The sequence below is a fragment of the Hyperoodon ampullatus genome (genome assembly GCF_949752795.1).
Source record: "Hyperoodon ampullatus genome assembly, chromosome: 3".
NCBI lineage: Eukaryota > Metazoa > Chordata > Mammalia > Artiodactyla > Ziphiidae > Hyperoodon > Hyperoodon ampullatus.
Genome location: NC_136916.1, coordinates 96,642,317 through 96,658,436, shown reverse-complemented (window position 1 = coordinate 96,658,436; position 16,120 = coordinate 96,642,317). Strand labels below are relative to the sequence as shown.

At 44.9% G+C, this 16,120-nt stretch overlaps 2 protein-coding genes across 3 annotated transcripts in view; one reads left to right on the top strand and one right to left on the bottom strand.

Annotated features, from left to right (window-relative positions):
* EIF2AK4 (eukaryotic translation initiation factor 2 alpha kinase 4) overlaps window positions 1–3,003 on the top strand; it is a 111,708-nt gene extending 108,705 nt beyond the window's left edge. For both annotated transcript variants that reach the window (XM_079699863.1, XM_079699862.1), the window contains exons 36-39: window positions 98–166; window positions 575–619; window positions 1,970–2,088; window positions 2,765–3,003. In XM_079699863.1, coding sequence (XP_079555989.1) covers window positions 98–166; window positions 575–619; window positions 1,970–2,088; window positions 2,765–2,822 — 291 coding nt within the window. In that variant the 3' untranslated portion in view covers window positions 2,823–3,003. The remainder of the gene's footprint in view (window positions 1–97; window positions 167–574; window positions 620–1,969; window positions 2,089–2,764) is intronic.
* A 449-nt stretch (window positions 3,004–3,452) lies between these two features.
* SRP14 (signal recognition particle 14) lies at window positions 3,453–6,904 on the bottom strand. Its single transcript, XM_079699865.1, has 5 exons — window positions 6,863–6,904; window positions 6,633–6,705; window positions 5,994–6,106; window positions 4,342–4,374; window positions 3,453–3,845 (listed from the first exon to the last, which is right to left on the bottom strand). The coding sequence occupies exons 1-5, from the start codon at window positions 6,884–6,886 to the stop codon at window positions 3,756–3,758; spliced, it is 333 nt and encodes a 110-aa protein (XP_079555991.1). The 5' UTR covers window positions 6,887–6,904; the 3' UTR covers window positions 3,453–3,755.
* Window positions 6,905–16,120: the final 9,216 nt, after the last annotated feature.

Below are 16,120 nucleotides of genomic sequence, written 5' to 3'. Positions count from 1 at the left end.
GTCACCTGTGATTGTTTCCTAGAATAAGAAATGAAATGGCAAGAAAGATGGCTTGGTTTGACAGCTTCTGAATTCTAACATGCTTTGTTCTTCTTAGGTACAAACCCGACTTCAGACCTCCCTTGCTAACTTGCATCAGAAAAGCAGTGAAATTGAAATTTTGGCTGTAAGTCACTTTCTTTAACTTTTTGAGGATGGCTTTTGTCCATACTGTCAAAGTAGTTTCCTCAGAGGTCAGGGCTTTTTTTTTGCTCAGTGTTAGCAGCATTGGGATGCAGGCCCGTTTCTCCTAGTTTCTTCCTCTGAAAGATTTTGGGGGAAGGGGACTGAACACGAAAATCATCATTTTTCTAAATGTTTCAGGCCTTTGCAGATAGCAGTGTCAAACCTTTGGGGTGTGATGTGTGGGGCCTGGGAGTATTAGTTCACCAGTGCTGAGATCGCGTCACTGTCCAGTTCAATAAGCACGGGAGCATCCCATTCACGTTGCTCCATCCAAAGTGACACCATAGGCACAAGTCAGTATGTGCTGCCTAGGTTCCCTGACATGATGTACATTTTTGTGTATCAACAGGTGGATCTACCCAAAGAAACAATCTTACAGTTTCTATCATTAGAGGTAAGCAAGATGAACTCTTCTGCATTACGGCCTTTAAAATCCCGAAGCTGTTGATTTGCCAAAAGAAAGTTGAAAATGGCATTATTTTCTTAGTGATATTAGGTATTCTTCTGGCAGTTCCAGGAATTTGGTAACATTGTTCCTTTTATGTGACATATGTATTACTAAATCAAATTTTGAGGGAATCACACTTTTCTAGTGACTTTCTTTTAAATTTCAGAGATGATTTTAACAAACACCTAGTGCTTTTACTGTGTGTCAGGCTGTGGCAGGCCTTGTTCTAAGCACTTTACAAATATTAACTCATTTAATCACAACAACCCCAAGGGATACGTATGTTACCTTCTTACAGATCCCCATTTTACAGATAAATGGAATCATTTTACGTTTTATGGAGAATGGGAGGCAGACAGGTTAAATATCTTACTCAAATCACCTAACTAGGAAGTTGCAGAGCCAGGGTATGAACTTAGGCAGACTAGTGGAATCTATGTTCTTACCCACTATACTGTGCCGCTTCTACAAACCTTCATTCCAACTAGGGAAGCTCATTTGCAGAACTAGAACTACATGGAAGATCTTTTCATAAAAATTAAATTTAGGTCTTTTTTCATATGCTTTTTTTTTTATAACAGGTACATACCCTTATTATCAAATAGCCTAATTGAACTTTAAAAAAATGTAAATACTTACCTTTGCTATAAGAATGTTCAACTGTAAGAATAACTACAGGTGATTTTTGCAACGTCATACCAAAGAATGCTTTTGTCTATCTAGAGTGTTTAGTCACAGATTAAGTTAGATGAAAAATGAACTTTGCCCCAGAGCTAACATCTCGTAATACGTTTTGGTTTTTTTTTTTTTATAGGTTATTCTCCATTTATATAAAATATTGGCTATATTCCCTGTGCTGTAGAATATATCCTTGTAGCTTCTTTTATAAGCTGACTTCCCCCTTCCCTGTTTCCCCTCCCCACTAGTATTCTGTTGTCTGGTAAATAAGCATATACTGGGAATTTACTGCTTTATGAGCCACTCAAATGGGTATATATCAGAGGTGGTATCTCCATTTCACAGAAAGTCAACAGTTGGCAGAAATAACTGGTATAAAGTCACATGAGCACACTGGGGCTGCAGCACTGTTAGTCTGGATCTAGTAAACTGGTCTTGTAAAGAAACTCAATGCTTCAAAGGAAGAACCCTAGCAGTCTGCCCACTAGTTCTCTCTCCCTGTAAATGATCTCTTCAGTATACTTAAAGGGGGGAATGGCATTGACATTTCACCAGTGACCCAGAAAAAAAGTTTTAATAAACCCTAGTATCTGTTGTTAAGTCTTATTTTTTTCCTAGTGGGATGCTGATGAACAGGCATTTAACACAACTGTGAAGCAGCTGCTGTCACGCCTGCCAAAGCAAAGATACCTCAAATTAGTCTGTGATGAAATTTATAACATCAAAGTAGAAAAAAAGTAAGTTATCACTTGGGCATTGCAGGTTTCAGCATGGGTTAAAACTCAAAGAGGGTTTTTTTGGTTTTGGGGGTCTTTTTCCCAAGGAGGGGTTTTAAAGTGACAAATATCTTATTGTCATGTTGAGGTTAGATGGCTAATAAGTTGCTACATTAGAACTGCAACTGGTAATCAGGACTGTGAATCACAGTCATGATCCTGTCAATAACAAAACGCAGTGGTCCCAGTAGCAGCTATCCCAGTTATAATTTTTTTTTAATTACTCATTTTCTGAAGGGTGTTTTTTTGTTTTTACAATTATGAATGGGTATGAGTTTTTTTCAAATGCTTTTTCTGCACCAGTTATAATTTTAATCACCCAGGTAACTCCTAGAAACATTTCAATGAACGAAAACAAGTATGACTACTTTGTTTTATGTCCCCTTGCCAGTTGTTCATGTTATCATCCACTTAAAAGGAAACAACAAAGCCTGTGAGGTGAATGGTGGGCTCCTTGTATAGACTCTTATGTTGTGGACCCTTGCCAGTCACAGCTTCTCTAAAACTTATGTAATGTTTTTAGTGACTGGCCTTCCATATTGTTGTTGATTACACAAAAAGTTAAGTGTTCTAAAAATAATTTATCAACTCTGTTCTCTACCATTATACTGATCCTGTCTTCTCCCTTCTTTTGCAGGGTGTCTGTGCTGTTCCTGTATAGCTACAGAGATGACTACTACAGAATCTTATTTTAATCCTAAAGAATGATCATTACATTGTTCAAACAGGAGCTTATACTATAAAATGTTGTACATTTATTGTTTTAAATTAGCTTTACGTTCTAAGAAGCTGTCCTACAGAGTTGAGCTTTGTAGGTTTTTTCATGTGTAATATATTATAAATTTATCTTTTGAATATAATAAATGTTTTCGTATATGTATTGTTTTTTAATTGCAAATCTATTAGCACTAAAGGTTTTGTGGAGCTAGAACACAAGTAAACAGCCTTGTTCTTCTCAGCCCTATATACTGAGCACATGAAAATGTCCAAAATAAAGGGCATAAAGAAATCAAATATCATCATTAACTCAGAATCTTTATTCTTGATGATTTTGTAATAGGCTTATCCTTAGTTTGGTTAAGCAAACTCTCATTTGGCTATGAGAACTCATTCAAATTTGCTAAAGGAGCTATGATGATAAAATTATACAGCCAAGTTGGGAAAAATACCCATGAAATAACACAACTTTTTATAAAATTGTCAGGTTTCAATTCCAGTAACTCATAAGACAGGGCCTAAAGCCTATTCATAATCAGTCATTCCAGAATGAAGTGCTATTGCCAGAAACTTTTTATGGGATGGGAAAAGGAATAAAAGATGGTCAGTACTGATAAATACAGGTTTAATGATACAGTGCTCTTCACAGACGGCTACAGAGACTGTAAACTATTATCCAGAAACATACAACCATACAACACAGATCACTTAGCCAGATATAAAATAAACTGGCTTCTTGTAACTACCCTGTAAACACTACAGCCCTTCTTCCATCCAAAAATGACCCTAATCTCACATGAAAACAGTTATTGTAGGGGAATCAGAAACCCAGCTTTGTGGCCAAAAGTAAAAACCAAAGGAAAAATAGCAATTCAGTGGTTAACTGGTGAAAGCAGGAAATCTGGTGCCCTTCACTGCGCTGCTTTGCTCTTCTTACTCTTGCTCTTCTTGTCCCTCTTCTTCAGCCCATCCATGTTAGCTCTCAATAGGTTTGAATAAGCCTAAAAGACACAGAGCATGACCTTAGCAGGAAGAGTTGCAAATTGGTGGAGCATCTGCTGTGCTTCCATAATGGATTTAGGGTAGCCAAAATCAGAAAGCCTATCTGATAAAGCATATAATACCATGGGAATACTTGTATCCTAAGGAAAATGGTGTAAGGAAAACACCCTCACGTTATAGCAGCTTCTGCAACACCCACTAGTGAGTTGCATGTTTTTTACTTTTTTTTTAAGCAAACATGGAAAACTACAGGCAACTTCTTATTCAGCTATACTATACGTAGAGCATATCTGAAGCCTAAGACAACAAAATCTAGCTAAAAAAGACAATATCAGTGTTGAAAGTAGAATTCACAGCCTGGCAGCTTTTACTTGTAAACTACTGGTAAAACATCACAGGAGAGCAGTGAACCTAAATAGCAGTCTTAAGCCAGTGTTAATTATTATGCTGACTCTTGCCCTGAGAAACAAGACACAGAGAACACCAGACACTCACCATCTGAAACTTATTCACTTCTTTGGAGCTTACCTGGAAAAGAATGGGGAAAAGGTCACCCCTGTTATCCACATAGGAATCATCTGCCTCACCCAATAACAACTCAAAAGCCTCGTGAAGACAACATTCTAATCTTTAAAAATATTTCTTCCCAATTGCAGGGGTCATAACACACTAAAAGCTATTTTTCTACTCCACTTTCCTCTGCCTGAGGAACAAGCAAAGTAGCTCTGCACTTTGAGAATTGTACCAAGAGGGGAAAGAGGCAGAAGTGGGCTCCTTAAGAAGCTATGCCTCTTGCCTCTGTTGAAATCTCTTACACACATGGCAGTGACTTTTTCTCAGGGTTCTGAGAGACGTCAAAGGACTTAATCTTTTGTGCAAGATACTTTTTTTTTTTTTTTTTTTTTTTGCGGTACGCAGGCCTCTCACTGTTGTGGCCTCTCCCGTTGCGGAGCACAGGCTCCGGACGCGCAGGCTCAGCGGCCATGGCTCACGGGCCCAGCCGCTCCGCAGCATGTGGGATCTTCCTGGACTGGGGTACGAACCCGTGTCCCCTGCATCGGCAGGCGGACTCTCAACCACTGTGCCACCAGGGAAGCCCTGTGCAAGATACTTTTAAATTACTCCCTCCCCATCTTATTTTAAACCTACCATTAATTCAGGCCCATTTAAGCAAAACGCAAACTACCACAACAAAAGAAATTCTACCTCTGAAGACTCCTTAGTCTTCCGTATTTCATGACACCCAACTTTATTTTTTAAAGCCACGTAAGCTTGCTTTACTGTAAAAGTCTTCTCAAGATAACTGGTAATGTGAGACATCAACTAATTATGGCATACATTCTCATGAATATCCTATGCTGATGTGATTAGAGGGCAGGTCTGGTTCCGCCCCAGCAGAATAAAGAAGTATTCATTTGGAATCCAAGCAGTCTCTTGCTTTGCCATATTCAACCTCCACTTTGAAAGGGAATAATACTAGGACTCTTGACTAAATCATATGCTCTCAAATACAAAGCCTAATATAATACATGTTTGGTACATGAACCACAAAGATAAATGAACAATCAGCTTAAAAGTAAAAGCATCTGGGGCTTCCCTGGTGGCACAGTGGTTGAGGGTCTGCCTGCAGATGCGGGGGACGCGGGTCCGTGCCCCGGTCCGGGAGGGTCCCGCATGCCATGGAGCGGCTGGGCCCGTGAGCCATGGCCGCTGAGCCTGCGCGTCCGGAGCCTGTGCTCCGCAACGGGAGAGGCCACAACAGTGAGAGGCCCGCGTACCGCAAAAAAAAAAAAAAAAAGTAAAAGCATCTGATACCAAGAAACTGTTCACTGAAGGCCCAGCACAGTAAAGGAATAAGGAATCAAATATGCCAATTGCTCCTTAACAGTACTACTCTGATTAAGGACCAATATGCTAATTTTATTTCTAACAAGTGTTTGGCTTCTACCTTCTTCGTTTTAATTTTGCTTTTGAGTTTTCTATTACTAAGGTAATAAAAGAAGACCCTGATCCCACAACAGCTGGGGAGCTACACACTAGGCTTTATTTAATAACTTAAAAAAAAAAAAAACTGGTTCAGATATACCCCTCAAGTTAAATTCAAGTCTTTAAACTCCAAAATTAGGAGTATTAGGAATCGAACTCACCACAGTGCTGATCTTCTTTTTCCCATCAGTAGCTCTTAACAGACACTTGTTGTCTGAGGGCTCAAAGCCCTCCACAGAACCCTTCCTTGGAATGGGTTTAGTTCGACCATCATCTGCATGAAAAATACATCCTGGTGAACACAGCCACAGATGTGGTTAACAGGTAGACGAAGAGTTAAAAAGTAGGAGAAAGATTCCAAGAGGATACCTAATCCACCTCCACTGATCTAGTTCTGTTAACCACATTATCTGCTATTACAGTCGCCTTGCCCACACTTTGGGAACCTACTTGCCACTTCCACGATGGGAACACTGTAATATCAAAGCAGACTAAATCTCACTAATCATGGCGCGGTTTGGGATCCTTGATAAAAATACGAGCCCTGACATGCTTGGGGCCCACTGGAACCGGAACTGACTTAGGTGGCTAAGTGCTGGGGGCCGCACCAGCCACAATCCCCGATACTCTCCGGCCCCTCAGCCCTGAATGTGCCAGTACCAGGTGGAGGAAGGTACGGGAAGGCGGGGACGCGCGGCAGACAGACTCTGCCTGTGGCTCCCAGTCACTGGGCACCCGGGCCGGGGCATCGCTCGGCCTCCCAGCTCCCTTCCGGCCTTGCTGCATCCACAGCTGCTTACACTTCTTCAGGGTGATGAACACGCTGCCCGACAACCGGCACTTCTGGAACAGCCTGGTCAGCTCCGTCAGGAACTGGAACACAAGAAGCCCGGCCCCGTTAGGCAACTCCAACCCCCCCCACCCCGCCCCCCGCCTCGTCAAGTCCCAGTCCCTCCCGCAGAAGGAGGCAGAGGTCCCGAGCTAAGCCCCAAACAGTATCGGTCCCTCAGCCGGCCAGCTCTGGCTATACCTGCTCACTCTCCAGCAGCACCATACTGGCGCTGCTGGCTCCACTCCGTCAGCATAAGCCCCAAGCCTTTGGAGCCGGAAGTTTCACCCGGGCTGGGCGGGACTTCCGCCATTAGGTTTCAGCTCTCTTCCACCCAATCCCTGCTTCCGCCCTCTGCCCGCCCGCCCCGCCCCGCGCCTGCGCTCTGGGGCGCCCCCTCCAGTCCCGGGAAGGCAATGACCCCGAGGCCCTTGGGCTGTTCGCGGTTGCACAGACAAGCAAATACTCTAACCCAAGCAGAGGGAGAGAGTGAGAAAGCGCAGGAGGGATCTGATGGAAACCTATAGTTGTGTATATTCAGCTGTACTGTTGTTCCGTGCTTCAATTTCCTCAACCTATAATAATAGTATCCACTTCACTGTGTGGTTGTGAAGAGCAAATGAACTTATATTAAACACCTACAACAGTGCCTGGCTCATAGAGGGTGCTCGATAACGTTAGCTGTTGTTTTCATTACCACTGTCATTGTAATAAGTTCCCATGGCGGGAACTCTCCCTCTTCTCTGACCAGGCTGGGTGGCCCAAGCTCTAGCAAGAGGGCCTGGAGCCATGTCTCAGTTTCAGCTCTGGGTTCAGTCTGGAGACCTGGGGTGTAGGCCCTGCTCTGCCAGTAGCAAACTTGAACCCTAGGTCTTGGAAAAGTCAAGCATGAAATCATGCAATGGGTTTTCACTGAGGGTCTCTTAGCCTATGCCAGGCACTGTTGTAGGAGAGGGGGCTGCAGCAGGATACAAGTTTCTAGTTTCCTGAAACTTGGGTTAAAGGAGTAGTGAGGAAATAAACAGTAAACTAGTAAGTATAGCTTCAGATAAAGAGTGCTGTGCGGACAACTAAACAAGATGATACAAATGAGAGTGACAGGGGGCCTACTTTAGGTTGGGGTCAGGGAAATCCCTCTAAAGAGGAGAACTTTGAGCTGAAAGCTAAAGGGACTAGCCATTCAAAAATCTGGGGACAGAGTGTTCCAGACACAGGGAATGGCTAGAACAAGGGCCCCAATGGGGAAACAAGTTGCCCCACGTCCACAAGGCTTGGGGGGTGGGGTGGAGGCGGCATGTGGAAGGAGGGGAGAAGGAGTGGTGAAGGAGTATGGAGAGCTTGGAGAGATATCCACTGACCAGCGCATATAGGGCCAATGGCCCTGGTAAATTTGGATTTTGTTCCAAATACAAAGAAAAGCTTCTGGGTAAGGAAGTTTTAAACAGAACGGTGACAATCCAATTTAGCTTTTTTAAAGATCCTCAGGCTGTGGTGTAGATACGGCATTGTAGAGACAAGTCAGGAAATAGGGAGACCAATTAGAGGGTTGTATTAGCTTCCTATTGCTGCTGTAACAAATCTGCACAAACTTAGTGGCTTTAAACAACATGAATTTATTCTTTTACAGGTCTGGAGGTCAGAAGTCTAAAATCAATGTGTCTGCAGGGCTGCATTCCATCTGCAAGCTTCAGAGGAAAAATCTGTTTCCTTGCCCTTCTAGAAGCCATCTGCATTCCTTGGCTCATGGCCCCTTCCTCACATCATTACCACCTCTTGCTTCCATTGTCACATCTCCTACTACTGACTTTGATCCTCCTGCCTCCCTCTTATAAGAACCTTGTGGTTATATTGGACCTTCCTGGATAATCCAGAATAATCTCCCCATCTCAAGATCCTGAATTTAATCACAAAGTCCTTTAAACATGTAAGGTAACATAGTCACAGGTTCCAGGTATTGCGACATAGATATCTTGGTGAAGGGTTGGGGGCTACCGCAGAAGTTATTGAAAAAGTCCAGATGCTAGCAACATTTGTGGTCAGGTTAGTGTATACTTTGAAGGTAGAGTCAACAGGACTCGTACTCAACTGGCTGTGGACATTAAGAGGAAAAGAGAAATCAGGGATGACTCATAGGTTTTTTAATTTGAGCAATTGGGTGGATGGTGGTGCCATTTACTAAGATAGGAAAGACATGAGAAGTAAATAGTTTTATAAGAAGATGAAAAGAGTTTGTTTGGTCTTATAATATCTGAGATGCCTATTACATAGCCAAGTGGAACTATTAACTAAGCAAGTGCATATACAAGTTTGGAGCTCAACGGAGAGGTAAAAGTTATAACTACAAACTGGGGAGTCATCTTCATATGCCCATGGAACTAGTACAGACTGGAACGGTCTGGTGAAAACTCCTCCTATAGGGCTGCCAGCAGAAGACTACCCTGCAATGACCACCACTATGAATAGCTTCTAAAGAGCCCTGGGCCTTGGTCTCACTAGCTCAGAAGTCAGAGTCCTAGTTGCAAGCCCCAGATTGGCCAATCCTAGATCATATGCTTGAGCCCAAGTCCTGGGGTAGGTGAGGGAGTGACCCTCTGACCCTTTTATATTCCTTGCCTTTCACCAAGACCCACACAATGGAGGATTACAAACAGGTACAGATCCTGGAGAACCAAAAGCCACAAGATAATCTGGGTGCTGGACATTTGGAAGAAAGTGTGAAATCATCAGAGACTGAACATATTTAAGATGTGCTGTCAGACTGCCAGGGAATGTGAGGGCTCACTTGATATTTATGGTCATGAATTTAAGTGAAACCAGTTACAGAGTTGTGTGATCCAAAGGTTGGCCTAAATGATGACCATTGTGCTCTAAGCCTCTATCATTCATTGAACATTGACCAATGTCCTTTAGAGCCATGGGCTTGGTACTGGTGACACCAGGGTGAAGGAAATGGCCCTGTGCTCGAGGAACACAGAGCCTGGAGGCCATGATTCATCTGGGGCCTTGTCAGGATTAGCCCTCAATGTGGACACATTTCACTGCTTCCCAGGGGCTCAGTCACACCTCAGTTCCACTCAAAAATCAACAGTCATGCCAGCCACCCTGTGTGATACCTCAAGACCATCCCATGACAGAACAAGCCACTCTAGTAAAAGAAATACACAAGTCTGCCAGTTTTAGCATCACACGTGACCCAGTACAATTCAACTACTGACAGAATGTTCTTTGGGCTTTTTCTATGGGAAGTGATTAAGAGCACCTGTTCTGTAGTTCAATGCGTCTGGGTTCAGATGCCACCTCTGCTACTTATGTGACCTCAGGCAACCTCTCAAAGTCTAAATCTCTTCATCAGCAAAATGGCAATAATAATAGTTCACAGATGTTATAAAGAGTTTATATTTAAGACCCTTATGCTTGTTCAAATATGGTAAACATGGATACTTAAAATTAAATGAATTAAAATTAGATAAAAGAAAACATTCTATTCTTTAGTCTCACTAGCCACATTTCAAGGACCCAGTAGCCCCGTGTGGCTTGGATAGTGCAGATATAGAGCATTTCCATCAGCACAGATTCTATTGGACAGCAATACGCGGATGGTATTGAGGCTGACACATAATAAATGCTCAATAAAGAGTAATAAACAGTGCTATTATTTATAATAATATATAAATTCCATCATTTGGACACCACCATCTTGATTTCTGCCATTATCCAAATACCACCTGCACTATCAGTTAACACGTTTAAGTTGACTCGTTTTATACTTAAACAAGTTTATTAAATATCATTATCATAAATGGAAAACCAGTATTTCTGCCATAAATAAAAGAATGATAAAAAGAACTACTATGAAACAAAATAATGTGGCTACATTTTAAAATTTTAGATTTAAAAATTAAAAACAATGAATAAAAGCAGCAAGGAAGTGAATCAATTTATGAAAATATACATCTGAGGGCTTCCCTGGTGGCGCAGTGGTTGAGAGTCCTCCTGCCGACACAGGGGACGCGGGTTCGTGCCCCGGTCTGGGAAGATCCCACATGCCGTGGAGCGGCTGGGCCCGTGAGCCATGGCCGCTGAGCCTGCGCGTCCGGAGCCTGTGCTCCGCAATGGGAGAGGTCACAACAGTGAGAGGCCTGCATACCGCAAAAAAAAAAAAATATATATATATATATATATATATATATATATATATATACACACACACACACACATATATATATACATCTGAAAATAAATTCCCTGATAAGAAAAAATGGAATTGTTTATGATCAGTCAGGAGTAAAGCTAGCTCAGTGAACAAAGATATTGGAAGTCTCTGTAAATAAGATGTGGTTAAATACTTTTTTTAAATTTTATTTATTTACTTAATTTTAGCTGTGTTGGGTCTTTGTTGCTACACACAGTCTTTCTCTAGCTGTAGTAAGCGGGGGCTACTCTTTGCTGTGGTGCACAAGCTTCTCAATGTAGTGGCTTCTCTTATTGCGGAGCATGGGCTCTATGCACGGACTTCAGTAGTTGTGGCTCATGGGCTCTAGAGCGCAGGCTCAGTAGTTGTGGCTCACGGGCTTAGTTGCTGCACGGCATGTGGCATCTTCCCAGACCAGGGCTCAAACCCGTGTCCCCTGTATTGGCAGGCAGATTCTTAGCCACTGTGCCACCAGGGAAGTCCCCAAGATGTGGTTAAATTCTAATGTTGTCAAGCACCTGAAATCCTACCTTGCGATCAGGTTGGTGGCTTTTGGTGCCTGGAGCAGAAGAGTACATGCAGCAGGCAGCTGGGTCACTGTCTCCCAGCCACGCAGCCCATACAGCTCCCGACTCCTTCTCCCTCATCCCAGGAGACCTGGGGAATGGAAAATGGCCCCAAAATCTCCTCCCTCATCTGGGCCTTCAGCAAAGGGCTGCACAGAACCAAGGGCAACACAGAGCCCCTCAGCCCACAGCACCGGCATCTACTTGAGCCCAAGTGCAGGGCCACTACCGGAAGGCATGGGAGAAAAAAACACCCAAGAGCCCAAGGGCTTGGAGGAGTGTCCTGCTCATACCACCCAAAGCTCTCACTCCCAAATGCTGTGGTCACACATGTCCACCATTTAGCTGATTAGCTTTTAATTAGAGCTATAGGGTTTGAATTAGGATCAAGGGTCTGATTTATTTCCAGCTGCAGCCACTCTAATGCAATCAAGCTATGCAGCACCTGAAACATAGGGTGATGGTTATAAACACAGATGCTGCATCCTAGCTGCCTGGGTTCGAACCCCAGGTCTACCTCTCCTTGTCTAAGCAACCAGAGGCAAATTACCTGTTACCCCTGTTAAAAGATAATTAAGGAGGCTTCCCTGGTGGCGCAGTGGTTGAGAGTCCGCCTGCCGATGCAGGGGACACAGGTTCGTGCCCCAGTCCGGGAAGATCCCACATGCCGCGGAGCGGCTAGGCCCGTGTGCCATGGCCGCTGAGCCTGCGCATCCAGAGCCTGTGCTCCACAACGGGAGAGGCCACAACAGTGAGAGGCCCGCATACCGCAAAAAAAAAAAAAAAAAAAAAAAGATAATTAAAAACATTAAAAGGTGAAATCATGACTCTCATACACATATTCAAGATCTATTTACCTTATGATTAATGAGGGAACCAGGTAGATGCTACAAGTCATTCAAAGGAGACTCCAAAGAACAGACACATATATAGAACAGGAATATTGAGATCAACTTGTAAACAGAAGCAAATTGACTTTTCCACAAAAGGAGACTGCTGTCCCTTGAACAAACAGAATTTGAGTATCCATAGACAGGAATCATTGCATTGCCATTAGTTCTGTACAATTTAGAGTTGCAAACAAGCTCAAAGGCAATGAAAGGCTCCAATCAGCACAGAGGATGTGCTCTAAACACTGCCAAGTTTTCCATTGGAAACACCCACTAATCTTTTTTTGCTTATTCCAAATCTACTTAAATCCTTCTGTGCCTCGATTTCCTCATAAAATGGAGATGTAATCCAAGCGCCTCCCTCCCTGTGTCGTGGGAAGGAGGAAACGAGCTAACGTGTGCATTATTGCGCCCTAGTCACTGGACTGCAGTTGGCTGTTCCCCTCTCCTGTTTGTCAAGGTATAATAGATTTATTCTACAGAAGCAGATCATGACAACAAGCATGGATCAGTGCCCATCTTGTCAGATACTGTGCTGGTTTGACGGTTTCCAGTTTCTGAGGGGGACCACACCTCAGGTTCTGAGCTGCCTCACTGTATGTAGCCCAGTGTGCTGACTTTAAGATCAGCTAAGGATGAAGGAAGGAGGGAAGGTATCAGCAAAACGCAGCAGAAAATGGTGTTGGGTGGGTTTGGGTTCAGGGTGACAGGCGTGAGGTCCTAAGGCCGGGGAGCCCTCTTGAGTCTTGGGAGGTGGTTAGGTCTGGTGGAGACATCTGAGAGAAGGCAGAGGGATGGCCAGAGGGAGGTGGCCACACATATCCTAGAAGTGTTCTAGAAGTCTGGGTCCCCAGAGAGAGAGAATAACCTCCTGATCGCCATGGTAACACATTCCCTGGGCTGAATACAACCAGACGCTTGGAACTACCAGTTCCTTTATTCCTTCTGTCAGTCAATCAACAAATGTTCACTGTGTGTCTTCTTGGGAGACTCAAGCCTCCACGGACTTCTGCCCCTGCCTGTGCCCCCAGGATGTAGTCCTGGATTCAGTGTCCTGGAGAGACAGCACGAGAGCACTGGACTGGAGGTCAGGGGCCCTGGGTTTGCCGCTGGTCCCTCACTTTGTGTGGGACCTTGATAGAGGCACCTATCTATAGTTTCCTCTGTGTAGTACCTACCTCGAAGGGCTGTTTTCAGGTTTCAATGAGATAATCCATGTAAAGCGCTCACAGTAAGTGCCCAATAGATGTATTTAATTTTTTTTTCATCATCATGTTAAGGACTTAGACTAGATTGCCGAAATCTCTTCCACGAACAAATTTATGAGCTACTGCTTCTCTCCCCCCAGCCCCACCTGAGAGCCCTAGGGAAATGTCCAGAGCCCATGAGAGCCAGTGGTTAGCACTGGCCTTCCCCTTGCTCACGGCGAGGTAGGGAAAGTAGGCAGTGCCACTAGGCCCCCCTCCAGGCAGGCACCTCAGGAGTGGGAGTGCCCCACTGGGCCCTGCCTGCAGCACTCCCTGGGGCCGGCAGGGGACGCCCTGACCTTGTCAGAAAAGTGCGGCCGCAGGCAGCCCTAGCCTTCCCAGGTCTTGTCCCATGAACTTAGAGCATAAAAATATCCAAGATTGTTAACATCATTTTTCAGAATCACTTCTGCTGAGGCCAGGAGTTTCTCTGTAAAGGACATTATCATTCATTCAATCACTGAGCATGGACTAAATGAGCACCCACTCATGCCGGCACTGTTCTAGGTGCTGGGGTCACGGGAAGTGGACCAAGTTCTGTGTTAGAGGAGAGACTCCTTTCTTCTCAGAGAATACCTGGCTTATATTTATTGAAAAATGACTAGTGCCAGGCTCACTTCTGGTTGCTTTAACTATATTCTCTCTTGAACCCTCCTAGTAGTCTTGGGAGGTGAATGTTGTTTGACGTCCACTTTCTGGCAGAAGACGCTGAGGCACCAAGAGGTGGAAAGATGTGCCTTGGTCACACCCCCAGTAAGAGGTGGAGTGGAGATCTGAACCTGGGCCCACGGACTTCAGAGCCAACCGCCATGCTGCGCTGTCCCTGACGGGGAGAAGAACAGGCAAATGGCGCAGTCTGAGGGCAGCCCAGACTGGAGGCAGGGCTTTCAGATGTCCAAAAAGGTGGTGGGAAAGGGGTAGGAGACAGTGAGATGGAAGGGAAGTCAGAAAAGAGGCCAGCTCTGGGCACAGAAGAAAAACCTGGGGCTCAGCTCTCCACCTGTCATCTTTCCTCTCCTCCCTCCCAAGCCCCTGTCCCCCACCCCACCTCCATCCCCCAACACAGGCAAAATTCTGCCTCCTGGGTTCTCAATTCTTGGACTCTAGGCCCAATTCAGCACCTTCTGGCTGTGCTTCTGAAGAAAAGTCACTTCTTTAATCCCTATGAGCCTCCATTTCCTCAACTGTAAAATGGGAATATTCTGCTCACACTGCTTTGGTGGAGTGGTACCTTAGAAAGCACGGCAGGAAGGCCGGGTTTCATTGTTATTTTCCCCTCCTACTCAAGCAGTGCCCTGAGTACAAGCTTTCAGTCCTCCGAAACACCTTCCCCTCCACCCACACCAAACCCCAGTCTCTCACTAACCTCAGCTAGCTGTGCAGAGGCCACCCATCTGGTAGCTAAATCATGTTAATATGTTCATGACAGATGGTTAGATACGTCACACTCACTCCACTTTTGGAGGCAACTTAGGCAATATTAAACAGAGAAAAGACTCTAATGGGGGGATTTCAGGTGCTGTGGCTCTGGAGAGCTTCAAAGAAATTCCCAGTACCCCACAGACTACACCCCATGGGCACCTTGTCCCCGCTCATCTGGAAGGTCAGCCGTGTGTAGAATTGGGTGGCGGCACTCATGAAGCACGTGTGAGCTTTAACAGGGTCCCCCCTTCTCATCGATGGCTTCCTTCCTTGCTGAGCCTCAGGAAGGCGAGGGCCACCACACCCCAGGTTGTACGAGGAGAAACTGAGACCAAGAAAAGCAGGCGTGGTTATCGCTCAAGTCGTCCCAGGCAGGCTAGAGGTCTGGGGAGTGAAGAACGCTGTCCTGTTCCTGCCTTCCTCCTCCCCCTACTTTTAAGAGTTTAGTGCGTGGGAGAAGGGGTCCCTTTATTCATGATGATTAGGAATCCCAAATTTTTAAATTTCCTGCCTGGAGTTGAAGGACAGGAAATTATGTAGCCAGAGTTTCTGTACAAATTACCCAGGTGTCCTAACTCCCCAAAGTAACAGACGCTCTTCATCTCTTGGCCTCTGTCATCATTCATCCTTGATTGTCCAGGGGAGCCCACTCCATGGCTCTGAGAGACCAGCAGTTGCAGATTTATATGGGAAAACCTCACAGACATAGTGAACAGACTCCCCGCCAGACCAGAGCCAAGTCCTGGTAATAACATCAATGAATCACTGACTTCAGTGAGTCATAATATCAAGCTTCGAGAGGCCTGCAAGATCTTTCTAGCCTGATGCTTTACCTTCTAGTTAGTCACAAGTAAGAAAACTGAGTGAGACCCAGAGAGGGAAAGTGACTTGCCCAAGGTCACAAAGCTCATAATGGCAGAGTAGAGGCTGGAAACCCTGAGCCCCAGGCCCATGCCCTTTCCACTGCCCTTCACACCCCTCTGAATGTCCCACATAGCTGTCGGGGAGGCGTAGGGCCCTCTCGATTAGCCAAGGGCAGCTCAGGCTGTCTCCTAGCAGGCAGGCTCAGTGTCAAGCTCAGGCCTCCCTTGGGAAGGGAAGAGCCTGGGGCCCATCTTCACACCCCAGGTGCCAGGAATTGA